Source organism: Zonotrichia albicollis, chromosome 4 (assembly GCF_047830755.1).
Source record: "Zonotrichia albicollis isolate bZonAlb1 chromosome 4, bZonAlb1.hap1, whole genome shotgun sequence".
NCBI classification, from domain to species: Eukaryota; Metazoa; Chordata; class Aves; order Passeriformes; family Passerellidae; genus Zonotrichia; species Zonotrichia albicollis.
The window spans coordinates 21,329,004-21,356,354 of NC_133822.1; the positions used below are offsets into that span (position 1 = coordinate 21,329,004).

Here is a 27,351-nt window from a genome sequence, read left to right on the forward strand (position 1 = left end):
CTCCCAGATGTCCTCAAGCTGCTTCGTGGACACTTTTAAAAGCAAGCATGTGGAAAATGCAGAGCTGTTCCCATGATGAAGCTAACCACTCCAGAGGAACCACAGATGTGACTCCTGACATTCCTAACACTGGTTTCCATACCTGTATTTTGTAATCCAGTCAACCATGCCAAAAAATTCCACAAACACTACAGACACCTTTCTTACATCTGGGTCACCACTGAGAAGTGGGTGAGCTCTTCCCCAGTTTTGTGTCCTGCTGCTGATTTACATCCTCAGCACTGTGGTAACAACCTCAGACAGAGACCTGCTTCAAAGCATTCCTAATGGAGACTGGGAAAAAGGGCATTCCCAGTCAGCCTGATCTGGCAGAGTTCAGACAGGACACACTCAGCATCTTCACCCTAATGTGGACTGAAAGCAATCCAGAAGGTTTTGTGGTTCCCATTCCTTGCTTAAAAAAGGGATGTGCTCTATCTTTTAAGAGAACAGCTGACACATTTCAAAGCTTCCTTTTAATTTCTATCATGAGAATAGAGAATGGGAAGGCTGTGTAAGGAAATAGTGTTCTGGAAATAAACTAGTGCAATATGAACATTGTTCCTAAGATTTCAATAGGGATGACTCCCACCTTCAGGAAGGAAGACATCCAACTCCACTATTAAAAAAAAGAAAAAAAGCTTTTATCAGACTAAAATTTCAGATTATGTGAGTTAAAGAAAAACAAGTTTTTTTATCCCACCAAGTTTGGGCTTTTTACCTGTCTTTTTCTAAACATAAAAACCTGTTAGATTTTTTTTTCCTAGACTCCAAGGCATACACTTTTCTCCAGGAGACTGAACCACTGCCAAAACCACACTGCTATTCAAGGATCTTAACACGCTTTGCAAAAACATTAATTAAAACTCACATAGCAAGAAGAAGGGAGCGAGGCAGGATCTTTCATTTCACAGCAAGGAAAACTTCACCACCAAAAAAAAAGGGACAAAAAGATTTGACAACATACCAACAGCCTCAGAGAAAGTTGTGCTGCAGAGAGCAGCAGAGGGGATGCTGGGAGGGCAGAGAAGTGCAGGAAGAAGAGTAAAACCCAGCATTTTCTCTCTTGGCAGTGCTTTTGCTAGACTGCGCTCCTATTATGCAACATTAAGTTGGCTGAGATTGAAAATAGCGATTCAAGAGTCGGTTTCCTTTCTCCTGGCCCTCCTCTGCTTTCTCACCACACCTACACAATTGCTGCAGCCAAATACAGCATCCACAGCACGCCAAACAAAGCAGTTGCTAATTGTCGTCTCTCATTACAAGGACGGCTCATCTGCACTTCTTTGGAGATTTATCACGCAGCCATTATTCCTCTCTGCAGTGTGATTTCCCACTCGAGTGTGGCAAAATAAGGCAACAGCTATTTAAATGCAATTTGCAAAATGGTCTGCCTGTATCAATTTCTTACTGTCTTCTGGGAAGATGGTACCTAATCCATAAATACACATCCATTTGCTTAACCAATTTGTGGACAAAAGAAAAGTAGAACTAAAGGGACAATTTCATTTCTACCGAATTTTACACACTCATTGCTTCATAATTCACCAGCACCATTCCATCAAAGTGAACTAAGGTTAGGAAAGCCCTTAAATATATCCTTACCACCATGGCAGGGCTAGAAAGGAAAATAAAGGGGCTCATTGACATAATTTGCTGCTTTGTAATTGTTATTTCCCTTAAAGAAAGCCCCAAAAGCAGTTCTTGGTGACTGCTGGGTACTCCTGCAGGCAGGAAAGACAGGCTGCAAAGCTGTGAGTTCAGCAAACCAACAATGCTCTCCTGAAGGCAGCAGGTCAGAGAACACTGTGATTCTCTATCCAGAGGCTGGCACAATCCTAAGCAAAGGTCCTGTCCCCTGGAGCCACCCAGAGCCAGCACAGCAACGAGGGCTGGAAGCAGCAATTCAGCAGGTGAAACTGGGGAGCAGGGCTGCTTGGGTTCTGCTTCTTAACAGAAATAGCTCCATATAACACATTTTAGCAAACCAGAATACCAGAGGAGTAAAGAAGGAATCTGTAACCCCTCCCATTTGTACATTTTCAGCTCTTTGGGCCTCAGTACAGAACTGACACCATCACTGTTACTCAGAGTAGAGAGTATGGCATCCATGCATGAAGTCATCTCTGCCTGACACCAAAGCTCCTCCTTGCAACACAAGTGTTCAGTCTTCACATCAGGTCGAGAGACTGTACCACAGAGTCTATTTTTGTTACAGAAAAGAATGTTTTCAGATCAAATTTGTTCCCAAAACAAAGGAATTCACCTCCCAGCGCCTGCCAGGGAGAGGGAAGGACAACATTCCTTCCTCTGCTCTCAGGAAATTACTTACCCAACTGCTGGGAGGTGTTAAGAAGACTGAGTCTCTTCCTGATGCCAATACTGGAAGGTGTCAAATGCCTTCATGTCACTCTGCTGTCAGAGCACCACACATCCAAGCTCATGCACAAAGTTTATTTTGTCTCCTCTGATCCAGAAACACTTCAGACCACTAATACATGCAGCTCCAAGTTATTTCCTCTCTGCCTTTTTTTCCTTCAGCTAGGAAGGAGCTGGTACCACTGCTGAGTGATGGGTGCCTCTTAGTCAGAGCTGGAGAGCCTGAAGCTGATGCTCAGCACTGAATAGAACAACCCAGCCCACAGAGGATTTCCCTCACCCTGCAGCACCCTGAACTGCAGCCCATCCCAGAGCAGCTGCTGCATTGTCCCACATATCCATGGAAAGGCCCCAGCCTCACCTCATGGCAGAAGAAAAGTCAGTGAACCCTGGGGCTGGGCTGAGCCTGGGGATGACTGTGTCCACACATCCTCCAAGGGGGACAGAGATGAAAGAAGAGCACACCCTGCTTCCCCTGGAGATTTAGCATCCCCTTCAGACTGTCCAGCCAAAAAGGAGCAAATCACCCTTGTTCAGTAACAGCCAATCTCCCCAGTAACAGTGGGACTTCATGGATAGAAATCCATGGCAAAGACAGAACAGGCAGATGTCTCTCTGGGAAGAGAACCCTCTGGGACCCTGAAGTACACTGCTACCAGGAAGGGAAGGAATTATCCTTTTCTTGAACCATGAACATGTCATCTCTGCTCACAGGCTAAATGATCTTCACAATCCTTCAGACTCTGACGCGACAGGCAAGCAGCACCCCCTTGGCACGGCAAAGGCAGCCTATCCAACACTCATGGAAAGGGAACTGGGCTCTCCAAAAGGGCTGGCACAATGAGACCTAAAGCCTCTGGGAGACCACGAGAAAACAAGAACCAGCAAGTTTCTTCCCCAACATGTGGGGAAAGCATTGGTATTTACATTTTGGTCCAGTTTTAAGTTTCAGTTCTCATCTCACCTAGACTTGTTTTGCACTAGTGTACAACAAGGCATAAGCATAAGCCACTATACAAAATACTTAATTTTTCCTGCATGCCAGTTACCAAGATAAAGCAGGAGGCTCTCTCTAGTGCTTCACTCACCTACAAAATTACCTTAGACCTATCTGATGGGGATTCTTACGGCATTTTTTTCATCCCTTACATTTGCAGTTGATGTTTTTTGTTCTGGACTTTGTCAAAATGGTTGCAAGTCAGAATGAAAAGCTTAAGTTTCTGAAACTGCTGAGATTCTCATGGCACTAGACCAAAGGACATAAATAAAAATGAAAATATGCACTCAAAACATACACTTCTCCTTAGCAAAAGCAAAGACAAGTTCTCTGGAGAGTCTCAGCCATCCTCACTGCACAAAACCTACCTAGACTAAGGCAGTAAGAAGGTTAGTATGTTATTTAGTAACAAGAAATGGCAATCCTGTGTCCCCTCCACAGAAACACTTGGGAAACAAAGAGCTGTTGCTGGATTCTCAGACTTTAACCCCAGTTTTGTACCTCAACAGTCCCTCTAGTTCTGTGTGCCCACACATCACCATGCAGGCAGGAAAAGGAAGGAAGATAAAAGAGAGGCACAAACATAAGGATTAAGTGGGCAAAAATTGGTTACTGAGGCTTTTAAGCAAGGAAAAGAAGGCAAGCTTTCCAGGCAAGCCTGTCAGACAAATAGCCTTCCAAGTGGAGCCTTGGAGACAATCCAACTGGACACACACAGCACTGGGCCAGTCTGTGAAAGGAATTACATAACTGGCTGCGCATGATAAGAGGTTCTGTGTCTGATAAGCCAAATAGTCCCTTACCACCTGATGTTCATTTGACAAAAGTGACCATTTGCAGATTATCTCCTGGATCATGCTGGTTTCCATAGGTTTGGGGCTTTTTTTTCTTTTACTGAATCAGAGAGTAGACCTCCCTTCTTGCTAAAGCCACAGCAAGTCCCATCAGAGAAGCGGTCCCAGAAAATCAGCATTAACCAATTGGGAAAGGCCTTTAAAACCAATGATCCAAAATTCACCAAGCTCAGTTTAAGAAGATGAAAAGAATCTCCAGAGGGAGGTTTAGAGAGCTGGTGAGATCTGTGCTGCCAACTATCCCATTCCCTAAGCCTGGAAGCCTTACCATGAGGATACTGGAGATGTGGAAACCTCCTCTGTGCTGAGCACAAACAGAACTACAGCAATCTACACCAGCTGTTCTGCTGCACTGACCCAGTAATCATCATGATTATGTGTCCCACTTACTGGGGGACTCTGCTACAGGGATTAGCAGATTGTGATCATCACACTAAGCTCTGCTCACAAAAGCATTAAATGTAAGGACCTAAACGTGCAAAATAATTTCCTGATAAGTACCTCAGGGTTTGGGTGCCCAAGAGAAGACAATTCCTGACTGGCAGAGAGCATTACCCTGCAAGTGATTGCACAGGGAATCCCATATCTCAAAAGCTGGCCCTGGGAGCACCATCTGGACTCCCTCAAGAGCCCTGCAACATTATCCAGTTGAAAAGGCTTTGCTAAATCCTTTCACACAGTCTCCCCAGAGCATTTCTCTGGAGATACTGGCAGCCTATGGTCTGGACAGGTGCAGTGCTCATGGGGTAAAAACCTGGCTGAGGGCCAGACCCAGAGTGGTGGTGAATGGAGTTACATCCAGCTGGGGACTGGTCACTGGTGGAGCTCCAGGGCTCAATGTTGGGGCCAGCTCTGTTTAATGCCTTTATCAGGGATCTGGACAAGGGGATTGAGTGCTCCCTCCATCAGTTTGCAGACAACACCAAGCTAGGAGGGAGTGCTGAGCCACGAGGGCAGGAAGGACCAGGACAGGCTGGATCAATGGGCTGAGGCCAGCTGTGTGAGATGCAACAAGTCCAAGGGCTGGGTCCTGCTCCTGGGCCACAAGAAACCCTGCAGTGATGGGAGCAGGTTGTACTGAGCTGGGGGTCAGTCTCTTCTCCCAGGTAATAAGCGAGAAGACAAGAGAAGTACCCTCAAGTTGTGCCAGACAAGGTTTAGATTGAATTTTAGGAAAAATTTCTTCACGGAAAGTGCAGTCAGACATTGGAACAGGCTGCCCAGGAAGTGTTCAGAAACACTTTGGGGTTATAGTTTAGTGGTGAACACTAAACCACTAGTTTAGTGGTGGTGCTGGATCAATGGTTGGACTCCATGACCTTGAGGGTCCTTTTCAACCTTAATGATTCTGTGGAAACTAAAGTTGTCTTCAGACATAACCTGGGGGATGACCACGCCGTGCTGAATTCCCAAGACTCCTGCCTTCCCTGAAGCTTCCTTTCATGTTCTGACAGGATTACCAGGGGGACAAGAACACACTGAATCACCACACTAAACAACATCAGCAATCACAAACTCTCCTGTTCTCCCATGGCAGGGAGACATCTTTTGTCAAAACATCTGCCTTGAGTTTGATATGGAAACAGCTCCCTTTTCCAAGCTCTCACATTTGTTTTTTCTTCCTTAAAATTTTTTTAAGTAAGATCCTAGATATAAGATCTTCCACCTACTGAAATATAAGCTTTGGAGGCAGAAAACACTTCCAGAAATTATCTTAAGAATCTTAGTGAACTTTATCAAATCTTGAGTCATCTTTCTTTTCATACAAGTGTGCACTTCATTACTTGGTAATGGAACAGTAATTGCTCTTCAGTTATGCAAGATGCACCTCTAATTTGTAAGGGGCTTCTGGAGAGGTAATGACAGATGCTTAAAAAAAAATCAAATATGAGAATAGGAAAAGTTGTTATGTAAAAGATAATGGTAACCACAGAGTAGTCTGACAGCTGGGTCACAGTCTCAGTGGGTATAAAGGCACAATGCAGATATTCTGGTTTTATGCATTCTTAAAACACTGAACCTGAAGCCAAATTATTCATATTACTCTGCACTTTAATTTAAGTGAATCTCACAAATGAAGCATCATCGGTGTGGGTCAACACCTGACAGCCCTGTTTTTCTAACAGCTTCCTACACACTCTAGGTAAGGCTGCCAGCAACTCTGCAGAAGGCATTTTTCCCCTCTGAAATGATGCTTCCTGATTATAAAACATGTTGGATATGAAATAAAGGCATCAATCTATCTATTTTCTGGTTTCTAAAAGTAAATTCAGTGTAAAATCTGCTCGGAACTACATTGTGAGGGATAACCTTGTGTTAAAAGGGATGATCACTCCAAATTTCCTCCACTCCCTTTTCCCCAACTTTACCCCTGTGAGCAGGGGCTCAGTGCAGCATTCAAAGAGCACGTGTTGGCTCACAGCCCTTCCAGACAAAATGTCAGCTCCAGAATTGGAGCACTTGCGTTTGCTGATGCGTGGCAGCACTCCCAAGATCAGGAGCAGCACACCATCCAAATGTCATCTGTGTGTGCAGATGCAAGATCAAGTGCACCTCCTCATATGACTAATTTTCCAATTAAGATTGAAACACTTTTGTGCTAAAAACACAACAAGCACATGGGAAGAGCTTGTTCTTGCTCCACAGGGATTTATTATCAAAGATACGCTGATTTTACCCTAATCTAGTTGGTTTTACTCAAAGCTTTTACAATATGCCAGTTTTGCACAGCAAAACATAACTGCATTTTACTGCTTTCAAACAGCTTAGCATGACATCCAAAGGAAAAAATTCTAAAAAATAAACAAAACAAAGATTGGCAAACACTTAGAGAGCTTGCTTCACCCACTCTGATCTCCATGCCAGTGCAGACACATTATTAGCAGGACCCAACTACCCAATGTGAGACTTGCTCCAATCCAAATACATAAACTGCATCACAACAGCAACTGCTGAGTAGCTGCACCCAGAGGAAGCCCAGCCTTCTGTCTGTCTGGAAGAACAATAAAACAACAATCCCAGACTGCAAAACTTTCAGCAAGGAGAGCCCTGTTTAATCTACTGGAAAAAGACAAAATGAGATGCAGTGCTTGGCAGCTGGAATTAGACAGATCAAACCAGAAACAGGGACATTTTTAACAGTGAGAATGGCATACTGCTGCAACCCTCCACCTAAGGATTATTTCAAATACTCCCTCACATCAAGTCCTTAAAGTCAGGGCTGTTGACAGATGTGTGACACAGCTCACAGGGAAATGCAGGCTTCCTGCAGTCATTCTTACATGGAGTTCTGTCTCTTGCACCATGCTCTAATTCAGATTAGATGATCATAAATGGTCCCTCTTGACCTTAAAAATCTACAATGATGCTCAAGTAATGCTAAAAATTACTTGAAGGAGTCACAGCTCTGCATAAGCCAGGGAGATCACAAGCTGAGTGACATTTCTGCACCAATGGCCTGTGTCACTCCCATCCCATGCAAACAGGCTGAGGGCCACAGGCAGAGCTGGGATGGACAGCTGGCAGTCAGGAATCAAAGTCAGTCCCTTGCTCTTGGGTTAGCAAAAGCTGAAAGAACTGTAAAAAAGCCACCATGTACCTTGAAGCAGCACTTCCCCCCTAAAACATCAGCTGCCTGAAGTGTCAAGGACTTTGAAAAGAAAGAAAAAGTGGTCTAATTCACATTTCCCAGCAGAGGGTTGCTACAGTGTGGTCTTTATAAAAATGGCACAGGAAGAACGACAAAAAATTCTCTTTTCCCCAAATAACTGAGCAAATCTAAAATAGTTAATCCTGGAAACATTCTCAAAAGATTAGCCGTGGCTCAACTAACTTTAACGATGATAATTTTTAATTTAATTTAAAGTTGAATATCCTTGTGCAATAATGGCAGAGATGAAGGACTATTAGGGAATAATCTTGTTTACGGATCAGTGAACTCAGAAAATTGCCAAGGCACTGTGAAACATATTCCTTATTCACACCTCATAATTAACTGAGTGTTCTGCTGCAATATTAAAGTCATCTTCCTTATGAAAGAGCTGCTCATATGGACTGGTAGGCTGCTGAGGGAGTCTCATTCTGTCCTGGCATTTCCAAACTCCCAGGAAAAAGCACCTTCAATCCATAAAAACATCAGACTCCCAAAGAGTAAGGGAAGGCAGAGAAAGCCTTTGGTCCATGACAGAAGCACAGCTTGTACAGAGAAAAAGCCCATTTCTCTCCTTCCTTAGTGCCACTGGGAGCATTTCTCTTTTAAAGGCAACTGAAAGAATTAATTAATTAATTACTTTGGCCTCTTGACTCCACTTTTGATGGAGTCAAGAGGCCAAATCAGATCAAAGTAAATAATGCCACAAACAGTGACATGAAAGCCATGGGACAGCAGCTCTCATGGCTTGCACTGTCTAGATCTCAGTACTCAAAAACAACACATGCTGAAGCTTCAGCTTCCAGGAAAGCAGAGGATGACAGGGGGCTCTATCCTTTCAGCAAATTTTAAGAAAGGAATTGCCAATTTACTGTGAGGAAGACTTTTGTTGATTTGGGAAATCCTGGATTAAGTCTCTGCTTTAAGTCACATTTCATGTCTGTGAATTTGGGCAAATGCTCAAACTTTCTGCCCTTTGTTTTAGAGGTGTAATGCTTCTCCCTGGGTGATAAGAGCATAGACACAAGGGGATTGTGGCCTTCTACTCAGCCCACAAGCCCTGCCCAAGGTTTCTTGGAGATATTACTGATCCCCAAGGAGCAGTTTAGAAGAGAAGGATATACTGCAAACCCACACCTAGGTAACTGAGATCCAGATACAGCAACTACAAACTTCCATGGTGTAATCTCTGGCCCTAAAAACAGGCTGGCTCATCTCAGCTTAGCTCAGCATATCACTGCAGCCCTTCCCTTGTAATGGGGAACAGGCCAGGCAGATGCAGCCAAAGCCAGTACACACAATAGAAAACACAGTAATAAAATACACTCACATTTTTCCATTCTGATTTTTACTGTACACGTTACCTAAACAGACTCCAATCAAAACAAAAGAATAAACAATAAATAAAAAAAAGTAATGCCATAAATCAGCACCAAAAAAAAAAATTGCAGCTTGTGAAAAACAGAACTAAGAATGCAATGAATAAAAATCTGAGTTCCAGCATGATATTCTGAGACTTTCCCTTCCTCTGCCCATTTCCCAAAGGATCTAATAGAGATCAAAGAGGTACAGGAAAGGGTAATAAGGCTCATCAGACACATGGAATGGTGTCTGCATGAGGAGAGAGTCAAGAGAACGGGGCTCTCCACCCTGGGAAGGGAGCACACACACAGAGGTACTGTAAAATGATGAAGGGCCTGAGGAAGGGGACCAGCAAAATTACTTTCTACTTCTTATCACACAAAGTCAAAGGGCTCCCAATGAAATGATCAGGTTTCAAGCAAACAAAAAGATTCCTTTATATGGTGTGTAATTAAAATCACAGAACTCACAGCAACAAGAGGCCCTCAAAGCTAGAGGAGAGAAGAGTTCTAAAAAGGAAATTAGGCAACTCCACAGAGGACTGGCCCATGGAGAGCCTTAAACACAGTGCTCCAGATACAGCATCCAGACCCATGGACTCTAAATCAATGCCTGGCACACGTTCAGCAGCCACAGTAAGGAAAGATAACTCTGTCCTGGCCCCACTGCCATTCTTCTCTTCTCTGTAAGCACCCAGTAATGACCATGGTGAGAACACTGAGTTAGCTGGACCCTGGTTTGATATGGTGCTCCCACAGTGTCCTCCTGTTTTGTTAAATATACTAACAGCAGTTCAACAGACAAATCCTAACTTAAAGTAAAACAAATTCTTTGTTGGGTTGTTTTCTTCCCTTGAAGAAGCATCGTGCAAAAATTCCTCTATTTACATTAATGCACAGCACTAGACCAAATGCATGAACAAATGCCCTCTGGCTGGAAAGCTATCCATCACCTCCCATGAATGAAGGAATTTCACTTTCCATAGTGAGTAATTCCATGATGGAGATACCACTCAGGACCACAGGCAGGGCAATAACAGTGAATCCACAGTGTGCCAGCCAAGATCAGCAAGGAATGCTGATCATCACAGGCTGATCAGAAAGACCAGCATTAGACATTTAGACCACAGAGCAGGTGACAGCTTCCCAAAATGAAAATTCCTGATGCCTTTACCAAAAACAAACATTTGTATTGTGAAATTCCTGATGCCTTTACCAAAAACATTTGTATTGTAAACAACTCATCTGCTGAAATGAATGTTTGACATAATTAACAGTGGAGAGAACAGGGGACAAGAGGGAGAACAACAACAAATTAACTGAGTTTACTGCCAGAAAATAAAAAAAAAATATCTCTGCTTCCAACTTTCTATCTCTGCTACAGTGATAGAAGGTGCTGTCATGACATTAGGCAGAGATTATGGTAAATGTAATTAAATCAGATAATACCAAAATACTCCAAGAGACCCCCAGGCCATAATTTTTACACCAGCTTGGTCTCTGCAGAAATTCCTACATGGCCTTGAAGGAACTGTGTGTGTAACACTGGTGTATGAGGTGATAAAGCTGTGTTTTATGGAAGGATATAAAGGTAATGTTCCATCTCCCTTCCATCTCTAACTGATAATTACTCTTTCCCTGAATTTTATTGTGAACAATCAGTGGAAAAGTTTCTTGTCAAGCTTTTCCTGCTAATTTTCCTCTTTGGAGTAACACCCAGAGGGTTTGTTGGCATCTTTCACAGATTAAATGGAACAGTACTTTATTCCATACTTTTTACACTAGCACAACCAAAGTGCAACCACAGTTAGTTTCAAAGTAATAATTTTATGTTTAATATCTCCTTATGCCAGAGCTGATTTGCAAAACCAAGGGATTTCACAGGTCACAAAAGAAGGGATTTGAGCAGACTTCAGCCCCTAGCCTGAGCAGAGGATCTATAGCAAACATGCTGCAAACCAAAGCTTTAAACAGAGGGAACAACTGCATTACCCACATGGCAAAAAAATGATAGTTTTTTAAGACAACCTAACTTTTAGAAAGGAGGTGAAAAAAAAAAGGAAATCAAAACAGCCACCACAGCATATTCCAGTTGGAAATTATCATTTAAACCACTCCATGATCAGCTGTGGCAGGCAATGAGAATTCATAAGACAAAGCTGGGTGCCACCAGATGCTGTGAGACCTGTCAGACCTGGAAAGCAAACACTCAACAGCAGCATTCCAACAGCCCAAGCACAAACCTCGCCTTTCTCAGCTTACTTTGGCCAATTTCTGAATTTTAATACGGATGTTTGGGAATGTGGAATGCATTTTACAAGAGTCCCTTCTGCACTGTAGTTTCCTGGATATTCACATTCTGGAAATTGCTTAAAAGAATAGAAACAGAAAATCTGCATTTCAAAGATCAAGAGAGGAAAGTGTGTTCCAGCCTTTCCAAGCCAAGTAGAAGATTAAGTTTTCTAATGCACTCATTGGAAAAGAATATTGGGATAACTGCATTAGAAATGTGAAAGAGGATTTAATACTCTACTTTAGATTAAGTTGAAGATTAAGTTTCTAGTCAGGAAAGAATCTGTTCATCTTGGAAAGCATACAGGGAGGATGGGAGAAGCATTACACAGGCTAGCAGATTATATTTTTTTTAGACTTTTTAACCAAATATTAAATCTCAACAGCTACTTCACATTAAAAAAATCAAAGTAACCCTTATCACACAACCTAAACCATCCACATAAAGTCACACTTGATGAGATTGGTGTCCTTATTTTGAGCAACTGATTGCTTGTATCAGCCTGTGAGCATTTAAAGCCAAGTAACTTAGTCCTGAGAGTCTGCTGTCCCTCCCTTAATAAATGCTGTGATTACCAGGTTCACAGAGGAAACAGGGACCAGCTTGGAAAGCATCAGTCATTAATGAGGTAGGTAGGTACAGCTGAGTCCTTTACTCCTGAGAACAGCCTAGAAGTTTCCAAAAAGATGTCAAAAAATGTGCCTGGAAGTCAAAGTGTAAGAGAGAAATTGTTCAATTAGATTTGCTATCCTGGGAAATACCTGCAATAATCTCAGTATCATCCATCTTCAGGTGTTGTGGTTGGGTTTTTTTTTTTTATTTCCTGGGTGACTGAACTACTGTTCTGTGCCAAACTAACCCAGATTTACTGCAGGGAAAATGACCTTGCAAGCCATTAGGGTTTGTTCCTGTTTCTCAGCTGCTGTTAATTCTCTGACAGTGGTTTACAGGGCTTTCAGAGAAAGCCAATGGACACGGGAGTGCTGCTGCTTCAAACGCTGCTTTAATGAGACTGCCAGGAACTGTGAATAGAAAGGCAGTCCTGTGAGGCAAAGGGAATGAACAGAGACTCCTGTGAGTCAGCTCTGGGACACACAGGCTGCACCTACAAATTGGGGATTTCCAATTAGCAACACAGGGAACAGAAGAGGCTGATGTACAATGAAGTGACTGCAACTGCAGGGCTTAAACGCAATTCCCATTAATGAGAGAGAAAAACCTTCTCCCTCTGCACACGAATGAATAAGCCATCAGCATCTTTCAGAAGATGGGGAAAAAAAGAAACCCAAAACCAGTCATTAACTTCTCCCCCTGATTCTTGTTTTGCACAGCACCATTCTTCGTCCCAGGCACAGTTTCCACAAAAATGGATTTTCATGAACTAAATCAAAGCCAAAAGAATCTTCTCTAGGAAAAAAAAAAAAAAAAAAAAAAGAACAAGCTAGAACATGTTAAGTCATCATCAGCTAAGGAAAGTAACATCAGACTCAGTCTTGTCCCTCTTTTCTGACATTCAGTGCACATGAAGGCAAACTACTTCAGTTTATTTGCTGCTTACTGAAATAAACAGGGCCTCTTGGTACTGTCAATATAAGGAGAAATTATTTACTTTCCTCTTCCTTCTAGGAAGTACTTAAAAAGAGGGAGAGAGGTGTTTTTCTGCACAGCAAGAGAAGTGCTATCCAGAACAGTGGCTGAAACAGATCCAACAAAGGGTGTCAAATTTAAAACCAACCCTCTCCTATTCAAACAACTGCATGCACAAGTGCCTACTTTTCCAGCCACAGGGAAGCCAAGAGTGAGATCAGCTGTGGCTCCATGCCACCCCAAGCACCAGAGCAGAGCAGGCTCCTGGCTTCTGCCTGGCTCTCCATGCTCTCTCCTCCTCAAACCCGGGCAGAGAGCACAGGAAAATCAGTATATTAGCTATAGGGCAGAGGAGAGCTGAACCCCCAAGATGAGGGGGGGGGTTTTGACCTCATGGAGAGATGAGGTTAAAAAGAAACTGGGCTTTGCAGCCCATAGAGCAGAAACCCATGCAGAGGGGAGGAGGAGATAAGCAAAGAGAGTGAGTGCTGAAAGCATCCAGAGCGACCTCACCCCCATGCTGGGCAGAAGACTGAACTGGAGAGATGGGAGGAGAGGGGAGCACAGGGAGGACACAACAGGCAGTACAAGGACACAGATCAGGGCCCTTGAATGGCTTGGCAAGGACTTAGGGGGCAGGAGAACAGGAGGGACCTTGGGAGTGAGACCAACACAGTAGCTCTTGAGGGAAGCAGCAAGATCCAAAAGGCAAAGCCTGAGGAGCAAAAACCAGAACAATTACATGGCTAAGGAAAAGCATGACTAACAAAAGAATAGACAAGGACAGGCTGCAGCAGGTGAGGCAGGGCAACTAACTGGGGAGAAAGGAAGGAAAGGGCTGCCAGAAGAAGCTGCACATGCTGGGCTGGGTTCATTCCTCTCCAAGTCTGGAAGGGAACATCATATCATTGTGCCTCCTCAGTCTGCACATATCTAAAGGAAGAGGTCCCTCACCTCTCAAGACTGACTCCTACAGAGCACAGTCTCCTGCTGCCTGCAGACAGTCTGCCTGCTCAACCAGCACATGTCCATGAAGTAAATACAAAGGTGAATCCAACTCAACATCCATGTGGCTCCCCACTATAAAATTTTTGGCTAATCACTTTGCTTGTCCTGAACAGTAAGGAAGTTACACATGCAGAAACTATGCCAAAAGTACTTTAGAAGATTGCAGACCTATGTAACAAACTGCAAGGAAATACCAGCACTTGGTGGTGTGTACACAGAGGAATTACTGAGTAATAAATCTGTCTCAGAGCAGGACTTAAATAACACGAAGTAAATAGGGCATGGGGCATTGCTGTGGACCAGGAAAAAACAAAATATCAAATAGTCTTCATTAACTGATCACCATCCATTCTGGGCAACAACTCCAGCAGGGTTTGTGCAAAAAAGAAAAAGCCATGTGATAGTGTAATTAAAGACTGTCACAATAAAAACACACAAGGAGGCCAAAATTAAAGCAGATCTTTCTTATCTGGCTAGTGCATATTTTGCAGCACAATGAAGTCTAAACAAGCCCCTTTTTCTGCATTCATGCAACCTTAGTCATCACCATATCAAAGCAGTGCTGCTCTTAACTGAACTGCAGTCTGCAAGCAATGAGTTCAGTTACTTGTACTGAAACAGCACTTGATGATTTCAAAAAATAAGACACATAATGGCACAAGCATGCCTAAGACAGAATCCTTGGCTTGGTTTCTCTTTTGGGAGGGGGACAGAAGACAACCAGCACATGACACAAATGGAAGTAGAAAAGCAGCATGCATTACTGTGCCTCATCTTCCAGCACATGCCGTGGGAACAGAGAGATGTAATTATTTCCCCAAGATTACACAAGGGTTCTCTGGAAAACAGTTCCAGGGCAGAGCACGTAACTCCTTGGCTGAATCTATGGCTGTAAGCACAGGGGCATCCACAACTCACACGTTTCCAGACTAGCAGAGCCTTCTGGTGGCCTAAGGTGCCATCTGTGCATGACAATAAATATTGTCACTGACTGCAGGGGAATTCCTGGCCTTCAGAAGGATTCACTCAACATTTCCTACACAGACTGTACAGACACAGCAGCAGAGAGAGCTATTGCTCAAACTCACAATGGAAAAGCCATCTGAAGAACTGAGTTCAGAGAAGAACAAACCACAGGCCAAATCCACCTCTGCAATCCACCTCCCCAGAGGCAGCCAAACTTCATTCATAACTTAAGCTTACTAAACAGCAAGAATGACAGATCCTCAGCAAACCTGCTAGAATTAAAAATCTTGCAACACCCCAGAAGCAGCATCCCACAGATCCTAGGATAGCAATGACACTTACCTAATCTGCCATCTTTCAGCACACACTGTGCCTCCCCAGGCCTTGGCACTCAGGGCCCTACTTGCCTTTTGGAACAAACCTATGTTGTTCAATTCTCAATTCAATTTTAAATATAAATTAAGGGAAAAAAAAAAGAAAGAAAACAGCCTATAGCCAGTGACAATGCAACACTTCCTTTCCTCTGCTTTCACACAGAGGGAATTAATACCAACCTTTGCTCAGAGCATCACAGACTAGGAGCTGGATCCTTTATTTGTAACATCTTGCAACCCTGAGGACATCACCAGTGACAGAGGAAGGAAAAAGCCTGGGCTGGCCCTACTGCTTAATGCTCCAGATTACTCGTTTTGCTTTCCTAAAGAAGAAAGGCATTTTTGACTGCCAGGCTCCCAGATGTTGCAGTAAGGTAGAAAAATCATAAAGAAAGGCTTCATAAAAGCAAGCCTGTTCTCCTAACATCAATGGCTGGCCTTGTCAGGCTTGCATTTTGCAAGCTCCCATGTGAAAGCAATTCTGGTGTGAGCAGTTCGTTAGCATAACAATCTGCTCCTGGGTGAAAAACAACGTGCACCTGTATAAACTGGTTTTAGATAGAAAAATGACAACTATCTCTCACAAACAACTTTTCCTGCACGTACAACACGGAGGGTTTGAGTGACCAATCAATACAAGGTGACAACCTGTTACACACCAATAAGTAACTGGCAAGAAAGCTACTGAGCAATTGGAGTCACACACAAGGCCTGTCAAACTCTATAAAAAGGAGTTATGTGAATAAACAGGGTTTTTTTTCCACCATGAAGGAAATGGAGTCCATGTGATTTATTCCCATGCCCAGACCTTTTTCACCACAGACAACCCCAAACTGCCCTCAAATTTCTCCACCAGCTTTTGCACTGGTGTTTGCAAAGTCCTTTAACACTTCCTTGCTATTTTGCTGTTGCATGCCAAGGAACTTTCAGGCCAGAGACAAGTACCCAGGTTTCCTGACTCATTTTAGTCAGGAGCAAACACACAACATAAACAATAGTTACCTCCCTGCTGCTTTTCTCAGACACACATTGCTTTTTGCTGCTGTGCTTTGTATATGAAAGCGACCACCACTGACCTCCAGGGTGGGTAAGTGCAACTGGGAACAACTCATCAAAATTTAAGGAAGTTGTACCAAAATTTAAGAAAGTTGTACCCCATCTAACAGAAAGTGTTTTCCTCTCACTTTTATAACCCAGGCAGTTTTGTACCCACACTTTCCTATTAAACATTTTCCAACAAATTCAAGAAAAGGTGGAGCTTGCACACATGAAAGCCCACATCTGGGAAAGTGTTCACACTGTTCTGTCTTTATCAGTTACAAATCTAGAACATAGCATTGCCCTGTGTGGCGTGGAAAAGGAACAGAAATTCAGCTGGCACTTCTGCTTTTTGAACAGTAATTTCATGTTTAAGCAGATATGTGCTATACTATCATATCAGTCAAAAAAGAAAAAATATTAAAATCATTGCTGCATATAGGATTGGAAATGGAAGCAGGCAGGGAGGAAAAGCCAAGCAATTGCTGCACAGCCCCACAGTGTGTGTGCCAGTGCCTTCCCTCATGCTGAAGGACAGCATCTGTTTCAGCTCAACCCCTGACCATGCACACTGCACAGGGACTCAGGGAAGATAAGTTATGACCTCAACATATTTTTCCTCATAGTCTATCAAACTTAGAGCCAGCACAGACATCCCTGGAATTTACCCCATTCTGCAGAGCATTTCCATCTCCTTTCCCTTGCTACTGTAAGAGGGAACAACAGCACCACCAGTTTAGTCATCAGATCCCATTTATCCCTGCTACAGCCTTTAGGATTTCATTGGATTTTGGATCAATGGCGTTTTGGGCCTGGTTCCCACAATGCTAATGAGTAGTGAGCTCTCACACTTACACACACAACACAGATTTAAAGTGATGCTGTGGGCACAGCTCCAGGTACACCTGCTTTTTATTTAACCTGGCAAAAAAATAATAAAATACATAAATAAAAATAACCTACAAAAAACATCATGCAACTCTTCATACACATGGAAAATAACAGCATTAATTCCAGTCTATGGTCCACTCCAAGAGAAGAGTCTCACCACCAGCAGACACCATAAAAACGAGCTTCTAGGACACCAAAGAGAAACAGAGATTTCAGTTTCAAAAGTATGCAAGCTGTTGTGGGCTGGACCACATTTAGCAATACAGAGTGAGGCACATAGAACATGGCATAACCAAAACCAATTAAGAAAAAAAAAAAAGGTAAAAAAAAAAAAAAAAGGTAAAAAAAATAGATCCCAGTTTTCAGTGGCTTCAACAAATCATGAAAAAGAGAATGAGTGATGTTTGCCACTGACAGTGATTTTCAACAGGACACAGACCACACCAGAGTGAAGGCACTGAGGCCTTACCCCAAACTCAAGTACAAGCCTGACATGAAAGTTCCTGTCTGTCCTTCCCCATCTATATCATATGGAAATGCACACACACTCACAAGCTTCCTTCAGGTTTTAAAACTTAGGGAGGTGGATCAAACCCACAAGAGATTCTAGTTAGCTCATCTCAGTAGCATATGCCAGCATTCCCCAAAATTGCAATAAATAGTGGTGATAAAACCTACAACTTCCTCCAGACTAACTCATTCCTTACTCCTAAAAGCAACTGGGACTGCAACCCACATATTCACTGGATGGCTGAAGATAAGAGTAAGTGACAATAAAGAACAAAAATATCTCTGCACCAAAAATTTACATAACTAGCTCCAGTTACTGCTAATTAGACCAAGTCCCTTAATTCTTCCATTATATCTTCTTGCATTTTTCAGCTCTAGTAAGAAGAGGTATAATAAATTATTATTAAATAGAAACCTACTTGATCACATTACAAGTACTTAAAAGTACAGATTAGCGCCCTGCTACTTTATTCTAATGAAAACCTTACAACTAGTAATCTGGTAGGCTAAATAAGACACCTGAAGCTACTTCACTGTGCCAAGTCTGTCCACCAATTTTGGAGCCTCTCAAATATTTAAAGCTTTTTCCCCCCATCCTTTTGCTATGCAAGAAGACCTACACAAGTCAGACATAAGTGAATTACAAGGCAAAATTGCATAATGAATCTTACACATTCAACAGCAACTTCATCTTTTTTCTTCTATAGCAAGGATTTTTTTTTTAATACAGAATATATTTTAATAGAGAAACTGTATTGAGTTCTTCCTGTTTCACATAATGTGACAACAGCACAACTCTCACAGGCACGCTTCCCTCTCAGCCACTGGGACCAAGCCAGCTCCACTCTGGGCATCCCACAGCCAACTCTCACACAGCAAGCCATAGCAAGTGTGCTGTACACAGTCAGTCACTTGAGAAGAGAGCAGCTGAGCAGCTCACACCACCATGAGAGCCCCTTTTCAAACAGAAAGCAGCTCTGTACGCGCAGGCCTTGGTTTGCCATGTGCACAAATCCTTCACAACACTTGAAGAGGCAGCTGCCAAAAAGCAAATGCCAATTGGCAGCGTGGAGGAGCTCGCTCTGGAGCCATCCCACGTGCACAGGCTCTCCAGCTCAGCTTCTGCAGCCTCACCTGAAGAGGCTGACAGGCCAGGGGCTTTCCCTTTGCGCAAGAAAGGGATGTTCCCAAAAGCGGGGGCAGAGGGAGGGTGTCTGGAAAAAATACAAAGCAAAGGAGGGGAGAAAGGAGCACAAAAAAACAGGAGTGAAAGAAACAAGGAATAAGATGATGGAACAAGACAGAAGATGCTTTTTATATTAACCTCCTGTCCCCTGTTGTGGGCATCAGTCTTTCCCTAGCAGCAAGCACCAAGACAAGAGGAAATGGCCTCAAGACATGCCAGGGAAGTTTAAAATTAGATATTAGGAACATTTTCTTCACTGAAAGGGTTGTCAACAACAGACTGCCCAAGGAAGCAGTGGAGTCACTATCACTGAAGGTATTTAAAAGATATTTGTGGGATTCACATTCTCTGAACCTGAGAGAAGCAATGAGAGAAGCAGAGAAAAGAATGATCAACACAATTCTTCTCTCATTCACTGCTCCTGTGTTGTGCCAAAGTAGCATGCAATATGGAGATTGTTTACCCAAAGTGATGGTGTTTTGTTTCCTTGGCCTATCAGGGTCTTACAGATGGATAATGAGATGACTGGCTCTCACAATTAAAGATAACTATTGTGTGACTATTAAGAAAAGCTTTAGTGCTGTACAGTTATGTTATTGTAGTTTAGATGCCCTCTGTTCTCCCCACAGTTCCCTTTCCCCCTGTATTGCTGCCATCAGACAGCCTGGGCTGTCCAGGACAGGTACAAAGAAGCTGCACAGGTGTCCCTGGCGTGGGGCAGTGGGGAATGGAAAAGCTTGGGGGTGCTCAGGGGGGCAGCATGGCAACACCTGACCTCCAATCCAGTGACAAGAAAGCATCTCCACTGATAAATGGCAAAGAAGAGCTGAGTGACAGACTTTGGGAGGGCTGGACTGGCTGATACAACCCCAGGGGTATAAAAGACTGGGCATCCATCTAGAACACAAACTGGCCATGTGGTATCCACAAGGGGCAGTTCCCAGTGCTGCAGCTTTTTCCTTATGTAGTCCTTTTATTGTATTTCTGTTAAGGTATAATAAACCTTTTTAAATGTTCAAAGTGAGCAGTTGTTTCTCACAAGGGCCAAGTGTGAGCGCAGACTGTCAGTCAGCAGTCAGCCATGAGATTCTGTGCAGTTGAGTGAAGTTGGGTGCTTGGGCAAATTCCGGTGTAATTTAATATAGTGTGATATAGTATAGTAATATAGTATAATAAAGTAATTAATCAGCTTCTTAATTCAGCCTTGGTTGGGTTTCAGGGTATCCCTGGTGGGCTGCTACAGGTCCAGATAGCACAGTTCTGCTCAGCACAGCCCGAATTCCCAAACAGCTCCCAGCCACAGGCTACCTTAGCAAGTTTAGGTGATATCAGATCTTTTGTGATTATCAGCTCATTTTGTGATTTCAGCTCTTTGCTAGCTAAGGGCCTTTGGCAGACACAGAGAGAGAGGAGACTGCTGTGTGAGGTTCCACAGGGGTGTCTTTATTGAGATCTTCTGCAAGGTTCTCAGGGAGAGCTCTTCTACCAAACTAGGCAAAAGTAGCCCTTTATATAGGTTTCAGGGGTTTTAGGAATTGTCCAATCATAAGGGTCAAAGGAAAGTGACCTATAGTCTTACAGAGAGATAAGCAAGAGTCTGGAGGCAGAAAAAGGGGCTTCCTAGGTCCAGTCATCATAACTCAGCATTTCCTATCTTAGTCTGCTGACCACCAGAGAGGCCTTGCAGGCCCTGTGCCTGTTACACCTTCTGATATCCAGGGAGTCAGATGCATCATTTTCTCCCCATCATCGGGGCTGCCCTGATTTCTGATAGATATCCTCCTCCTGGTAACACAAGCACAACTATTGTATTCATATTGTTGTTATCATATTTCTAGAGTCCCATACCTTCAGGGTGGTTTTCTCACAAGCAGCTCTTCACAGCAGTGTTGCTCCTACTGCTTCATCAGGGCTCCTCCAAGGCTCTCCCTGACCGGCCAGCCCACCCCCTTTTATCCCAGTTGTCTTCATTAGCCACAGCTGCTGCCCAATTAACGACATCCCAGCTGCAGCCCATTTAGAACAACTAGGACTGGGGCAAGGCCACTTATAAAATACATATATTTTACCAGGACTCCTACTATAAACACCCACAGCAATTTCAGGACAAAAAGGGCTAACACAAGGTGAAGGGAGCAGGGGTGGGCAGCAGTACCTGCGGATGGCCCAGATGGCCCTGCTGGGCACAGGCAGGCTGGGCTGCTGGCGGGGCCCGGGCGGGTGGCAGGAGCTCCAGGCGCCGCGCTGGGCACAGCGATGCTGCTGCTGCTGCTGCTGCTTCCCGTTCTCCCGGCCGGACAGCGATGAGCCCCACGGAGCGGGCACGGGAGGCCGCGAGGGCCTCTGGGGAATGGCCCCGTTCCTCCTGAGAAAAGGCAGGGAAAGGGAAAGAAAAGGATGTGAGGACTTGTATTCTTGGCACTTTTACTCATCCAAAGGTTGAACGCTGTGAAATGGGCACAACATGGTATCTAAGTGTTAAAAACGAGAGCAGGCTCCCAGTACTAAAGTGATTTCAGGTTTTATTATAAGAAAAAGAAAGGCCTAAAGCAAGGGGGCCCAGGCTGAGCAGGAGCGCTCCTGTCGAGGATGTTGCAGCGCCGGTGCTAGGGATGTCTCCGATGACCCTGACGTGGCACAAATTCAGTGGGTCAGAAGCTCCTTTTTATCCTGTTTTTTGTCCCTTTGGATTGGTTTCTTTTTGGATCCTTCATTTGCATGAAGGTTTAAGGCACTGGATTGGCCCATTACAGCTCTGTCCAGGCTGGCTCGTTTTGCTTGGCGGGTGCTGCACTTTACTGATGTGTGTTATGGTACATTGAGAACCGTATTTCTTATAACTACTCTTTAAACCCCTTTTACAATATAACAACCAAACTAACAGTACATGCTTAACAATTATCAACTATTTTACTGTCACAGACATATTTAATGAAAAATCCTTTCATTAGGATTTTTCCTCCTGAGAAGCTGAGAAGCCTCAGGAACAAAATGTAAACAATGGTTATCTGCTGCTGTGGAATGCAACAGGTCCATCTGTGATTGGTCTCATGGGGTTGTTTCTAATTAATGGCCAATCACAGCCCAGCTGTCTCAGACTCTCTGGTCAGTCACAGGATTTTGTTATCATTCCATTCCACTCCTTTCAAGCCTTCTGATGAAATCCTTTCTTCTATTCTTTTACTATAGTTTTAATATCATATATATCATAAAATAATAAATCAGCTTTCTGAAACCCGGAGTCAGATCCTCATTTCTTCTCTCCTCCTGGGACCCCTGTGAACACCAGCACATTACAAGAGTTTCTAACCTATTTTTAACAAAACTACAACAGACAATACTGCTTTAATCCATTAAAAAAGCCTTTCTGTGCTGAGAGGACAGTATTTATTAGTTCCTTACTAGAGCTAGAGACTTGACAGCAAGAGAAGATGAGCACTCCTGTATCAAGCTGTTCTCTGGACCTCTGTTAAGATGGGAAGCACTGTGGTGTCACTCCTAATTTTTTGCTCCAGAAAACAAATGATGTTCCACCACTTTTAAACAGAAAACAAATCTGGAGAGTTTGGAAGAAGAAGCAGAGGAGTTTTCAGCAGCACATAGAAGGGTGTTTGTTTTCTGCTGCCTCTTAAAGTCAAATGCAATCATAAAATCTTGAGCATCACAAAGAGGTAAATGCACAATACATGCAGCCAGAGGAGATAACACAATACAGCACATCTGGATTAAGAGCTCCATTCCTACAAGCTAAATAGTGCCACATCTGGGCAACTGGCCACCACTGAAACAAAAGAACAGCTTGAAGAGACACCCTGGAATTGGGGCTATGGAAGGGGGAGACTGAGGAAAGGAGGGAGGAGGAAGGCACAGATTTTCCTGCAGTTAATTAACAGTTGTGTTCCCTTTAGCCAGGCAGCTCCTGAAACAGCCTGTCAGGGTGTAAATACAAGTGTTAACAAGCAAGCTGGCTGTCAGCCCCCCAGAAATCTCCCTGGCTCCTTGCCCACCAGTCACACCATGAGGAACTACTTATCCAGTGAAAAGAGGAGGAATCCTCTGCCTGCTGATTGCCAGCGCTGCCACAGGGCAGGTCTGAAACTGGTCTGTCTCCATGAGGGCCTGGAGAAAGGGCCACAAAGGGAGGGAAGCCAGGATGCTCCTGAGAGTCCCCCTTCTCCTCCCTGCAGCTGCTGCTCTCACCTTGTGCCAGCTCTGTTCATTTAATTCACTGCAGAAACACAAATTCAGTGTCCTTTTTATAATCCAGATGCACACAAGCTCATGTAGGGTGTGACAGGTTCCAGGGCTGATGGGCAACACCAGTGAAAACACAAACAAATGATATGAGAAGCAAGAACTCCCATTCTCAGGAGCACTGAGCTCTTATATACACTCATAGATCTGCACCAAGGATGTTTTGGGAAAAAAACAGATAAAACCTATATGTAATGGTTATTATAAAAATTTTCTAATAAACCAGGACTTCTGACTCTGAATGGAGATGGAAAACAGCACAGTTATTTGTGACACTAAGTAGGTGAGGGGTATACAAACTTCAAAGTATTTTATTTTTCTCCTGTGACTTCTGAAAGCTGCTAATTATTCCAACCAGAAATGGATGGGTATTTTCCCTCTTTTTCCATTCTGAGAGGATGGATGAAAAAATATCAAACCTGGTTTTACTACTAAACATTATATAACATTTCTAAATACAAAGCATTGTGACAGAATAATCAAACCGACATTGTGAATGGAAGGAGTTAAACCGGAGATACTTCAGGATGTCGATGCTTCAGTCAGAACTCCCACACTAAAAATAAATGTTAGTCTTGCCAGGGTGAATTCAGCATTTCAGGGGTCAGTTCTTCACATCTGGTCGATTTACCCAAAAAAAGTAATCAGGCAGCAAAAGAGTAACAAAAAATTTAAAATAAAAATAAATTAAAAAAATAAAAAACCACCACCACAAAACACAGAATGCAATTGTGGGTCCCCTCCAAATTTGTCAAATATCCATCTAATTCAGCAGGGCAAGTCCATCTCCCCCCAGTGTTGCATACCATAATAATACATATTTTAGACTAACAGGTGAAAACACCTGAAAAGCACCATAAGCATAACAAGTTACTTACAATTTGAGTCCATTGTAGGAGAGGGAAAAGAAGTCATAAACCAAGCACACACCAAACACAGTGACTCCAGTTTCTTTCACCAGCATTGCACACGTCCCAAGGAATAAACTAAGCAGCAAAAAGAATGGGGAGGCAGTGGGAGGGAAATGTTCCCCAACATAAAGCTGATCCACACTCCTGAAAAACAGAATTGACATGAAATATCTTAACTTCTCTGCTATTTTCATGTTTCCTACAGTCATACAAATACTGAGACACTTGTCCTTAATGCCTTAAGATGGCTGACACAAACATGTCAAGACATGAACAATCTAAAATGAGAAAAGGCTTAGCCACAGGACAGGAAGGGAAGATGAAAATATGGGGAGCTGCTGCAATTCTTGGTGCACAAGAGGTGAAACAAAGACAAGCAGAAAAATGAAGTAAACTTGAAACAGTCAGGGGAAGGCAAAGTACGGAAAAGGCAGGAAAACACCTGCTTTCTGTCATGTGGAACACACATGCTTAATTCTCCTTCTGGGACAAAAAGCACTAGGCAAGCAAAAATTCCTCCATCCCACCCACAGTCCCCTGAGTTAGAGATGTGTCCTAATCACTAACAGACTGGGCAGCAAGCCCCTGTCACATGGGAGAAGGCAGGAAAGGACTGAAATCAAACAGGCAGATCCCTGTGGGGTCACTGTGCTTCACACCTTCTGAAGCAAACAGCACAGTGGGTTTGCAGCAGACAGCCCCACAGGGACATCAGCAGTTTCTCCCTGTGGCTGTGATGACATGGTGCTATTTCTGAATGCAAACAATGTTATTTCAAACTGCAAATAATGCAAAAGGGGCAGAAACCTCATCCAAGGCAGCTATTTCTGTATCTACACTGGTTCAGTTCCAGTTTTAGAACACAGAGCAGCAAGCAGTGCCAAGTTTTCACCTGAAAAGGATGACTAGTGGTCTAGACACACTCCTTAACTCTCTCAGACCAGGTGTTCCAGAGTCCCACAGTCACAGCACGCATTTGAAAGGCAGGCATGTGTCTGCCTGCTCTTCACTCTACACACAGACAATTTGCCTTCCATTGAAAACATTTCTTTACCATTTTTACAAGCCCTCCTCTGCTATATGGTCAGCAGTGAAGAGGGATTGTCAGTGTTGACTCCTGGTTCAGTGGTTTTTTGTTCTCATAAGTATCACCATGGCTGCAAGCAGGGGCCAGGACACTTCCACACAGCAGAGCTGTAGGAAGCACCTCTGCCAAGAGCCATGAAACACTGACAGCTGCCTCTGGTCCTCTCCTCAAAATAAAGAATCTTATGATGTTACCACGTACCTATTATAGGAGAGAAAAGCCAACAGAAAGAGTAGACAGGCCAGGACGTCTGCTCTGCCTACTATACCTGTTACCTGAAAGGAAAGCAGACACACAGGTGTAAAAACACATCTAAAAAAGTAAAACACTCACTGACTGCCTCAATAATCCATGCTCAAAACTACTATTTTAAGTTTTTGATCTCTCAGTGTTATCCTCCCTCAGCATACCAAAATGTTATTTGGACAGTACAGCGGCACAGATACATTTTATGAAAAATCCTTTCCTTGGGATTTTTTTCTCCTGAGAAGCCTCAGGAACAAAATGTAAACAATGATTATCTGCTGCTGTGGAATGCAACAGGTGCATCTGGGATTGGTCTCATGTGGTTGTTTCTAATTAATGGCCAGTCACAGTCAGCTGGCTCGGACCATCTCAACCAGTCACAAGATTTTATTATAATCCCTTTTCTATTCCTTGCTAGCCTCCTGATGAAATCCTTCCTTCTATTCTTTTAGTATAGTTTTAATATAATATATACATCATAAAATAATAAATCAGCCTTCTGAAAACATGGAATCAGATCCTTGTCTCTTCCCTCTTCCTGGAATCCCTGAGAACACCATCACAGCGTAGGGTAAGCTCAGTTTTGTCTGCTGCATTTCTAGCTTGGCAAAACAAATGATAAGCCAACAAATGATAAAACAAATGGTAAGCCAACAGTAAACTCATTCCTTACTTAATAAAATATTAATTAAGCTATACAGAAAATGCCAATTTTAAGGATTTGTTTTAATTTTGTATAATGGGCTTAGATGAGAAATGCATCCAACTCCCAGTACTGAAATTTGTTAAAGAAAATTACTTACTATGTAAGTAACATTGGAATGAACTTTATCACCAAAAAGGGATGGGATAGAATTTATAGAATTTATTCCTCCTGAACAATCTGAGCTTGCAAGAGTTTTTTCCTACACATTAATGAACAAAATCTTTTTATAAAAGAGGGAATACTGAAGAAGAATAGATAAACACTCTTTTTTACAGTTATTTCAATATTCTACTGCATAAGGATCTAAAAATCACCATAAAGCAAATAAAAGGCCCTTTGAAATCTCGCCCCTTTTGAGATTACATAATTAAGTTATATTCAGAGCTCTGGCATTTATTTTAACCTTTTAAAGTTCTGACCCAGACAAAAATAAATTCCAAGAGGGCCTCATCTAAAACCTCCCTTAAAATATAAAGCTGTATTATCAAAAGGAGCCTAGCTGATTAGTTCACACAACACAGCACAGGGAGTAACTCCAAAGCTTGTGGCTTTTTGTTATTAAGGTAATCTCTCCTCAAAAGTTCTCAGCCACAGGAGCTGTTTCTCTCCCCCATTTACAAAGGCTTGCAATGAGAGCAGTGATGTCAGTGGTGTCTCAGCTAATGAGGGCTTTTCTTTTTTGCAATGTAGAGAGCTGGACATTACCATTTTTTCTCCAAGACAGCAAGACTCCTTTTAGCTATACAAGTGTCTCCTAGTGCTAACAGACTGCAGCTTTGGACTGATTACATGTTTAAATGTTTCCTTACAACAAACAGAAAAATTCCCAATATGAGCTGTTGTTCTGTCAACTTATGCTGGTGTTCGTGAACAACTCTTTTTCTGAAAAGGATTCTCCTAGCTTTCCATTGAAATAAATACAAATTAATCCATGAGTCACAACACCTCTGTCTGAGAGAGCTCCTCCAGAATACACAGAAATGCTGCCTTCATTTTTCCTCCCTAAAACGGATGG

General features: G+C 43.1%; 1 protein-coding gene across 1 annotated transcript in view; it reads right to left on the reverse strand.

Annotated features, from left to right (window-relative positions):
- The window catches only part of TMTC1 (transmembrane O-mannosyltransferase targeting cadherins 1), a 142,864-nt gene that overhangs the window by 102,591 nt on the left and 12,922 nt on the right, over positions 1-27,351 (reverse strand). Inside the window, exons 3-5 of the mRNA XM_074539055.1 lie at positions 25,586-25,659; positions 24,265-24,441; positions 21,288-21,497 (exon numbers count right to left, since the gene is read on the reverse strand). Of these exons, the coding sequence (XP_074395156.1) occupies positions 21,288-21,497; positions 24,265-24,441; positions 25,586-25,659 (461 nt within the window). The remainder of the gene's footprint in view (positions 1-21,287; positions 21,498-24,264; positions 24,442-25,585; positions 25,660-27,351) is intronic.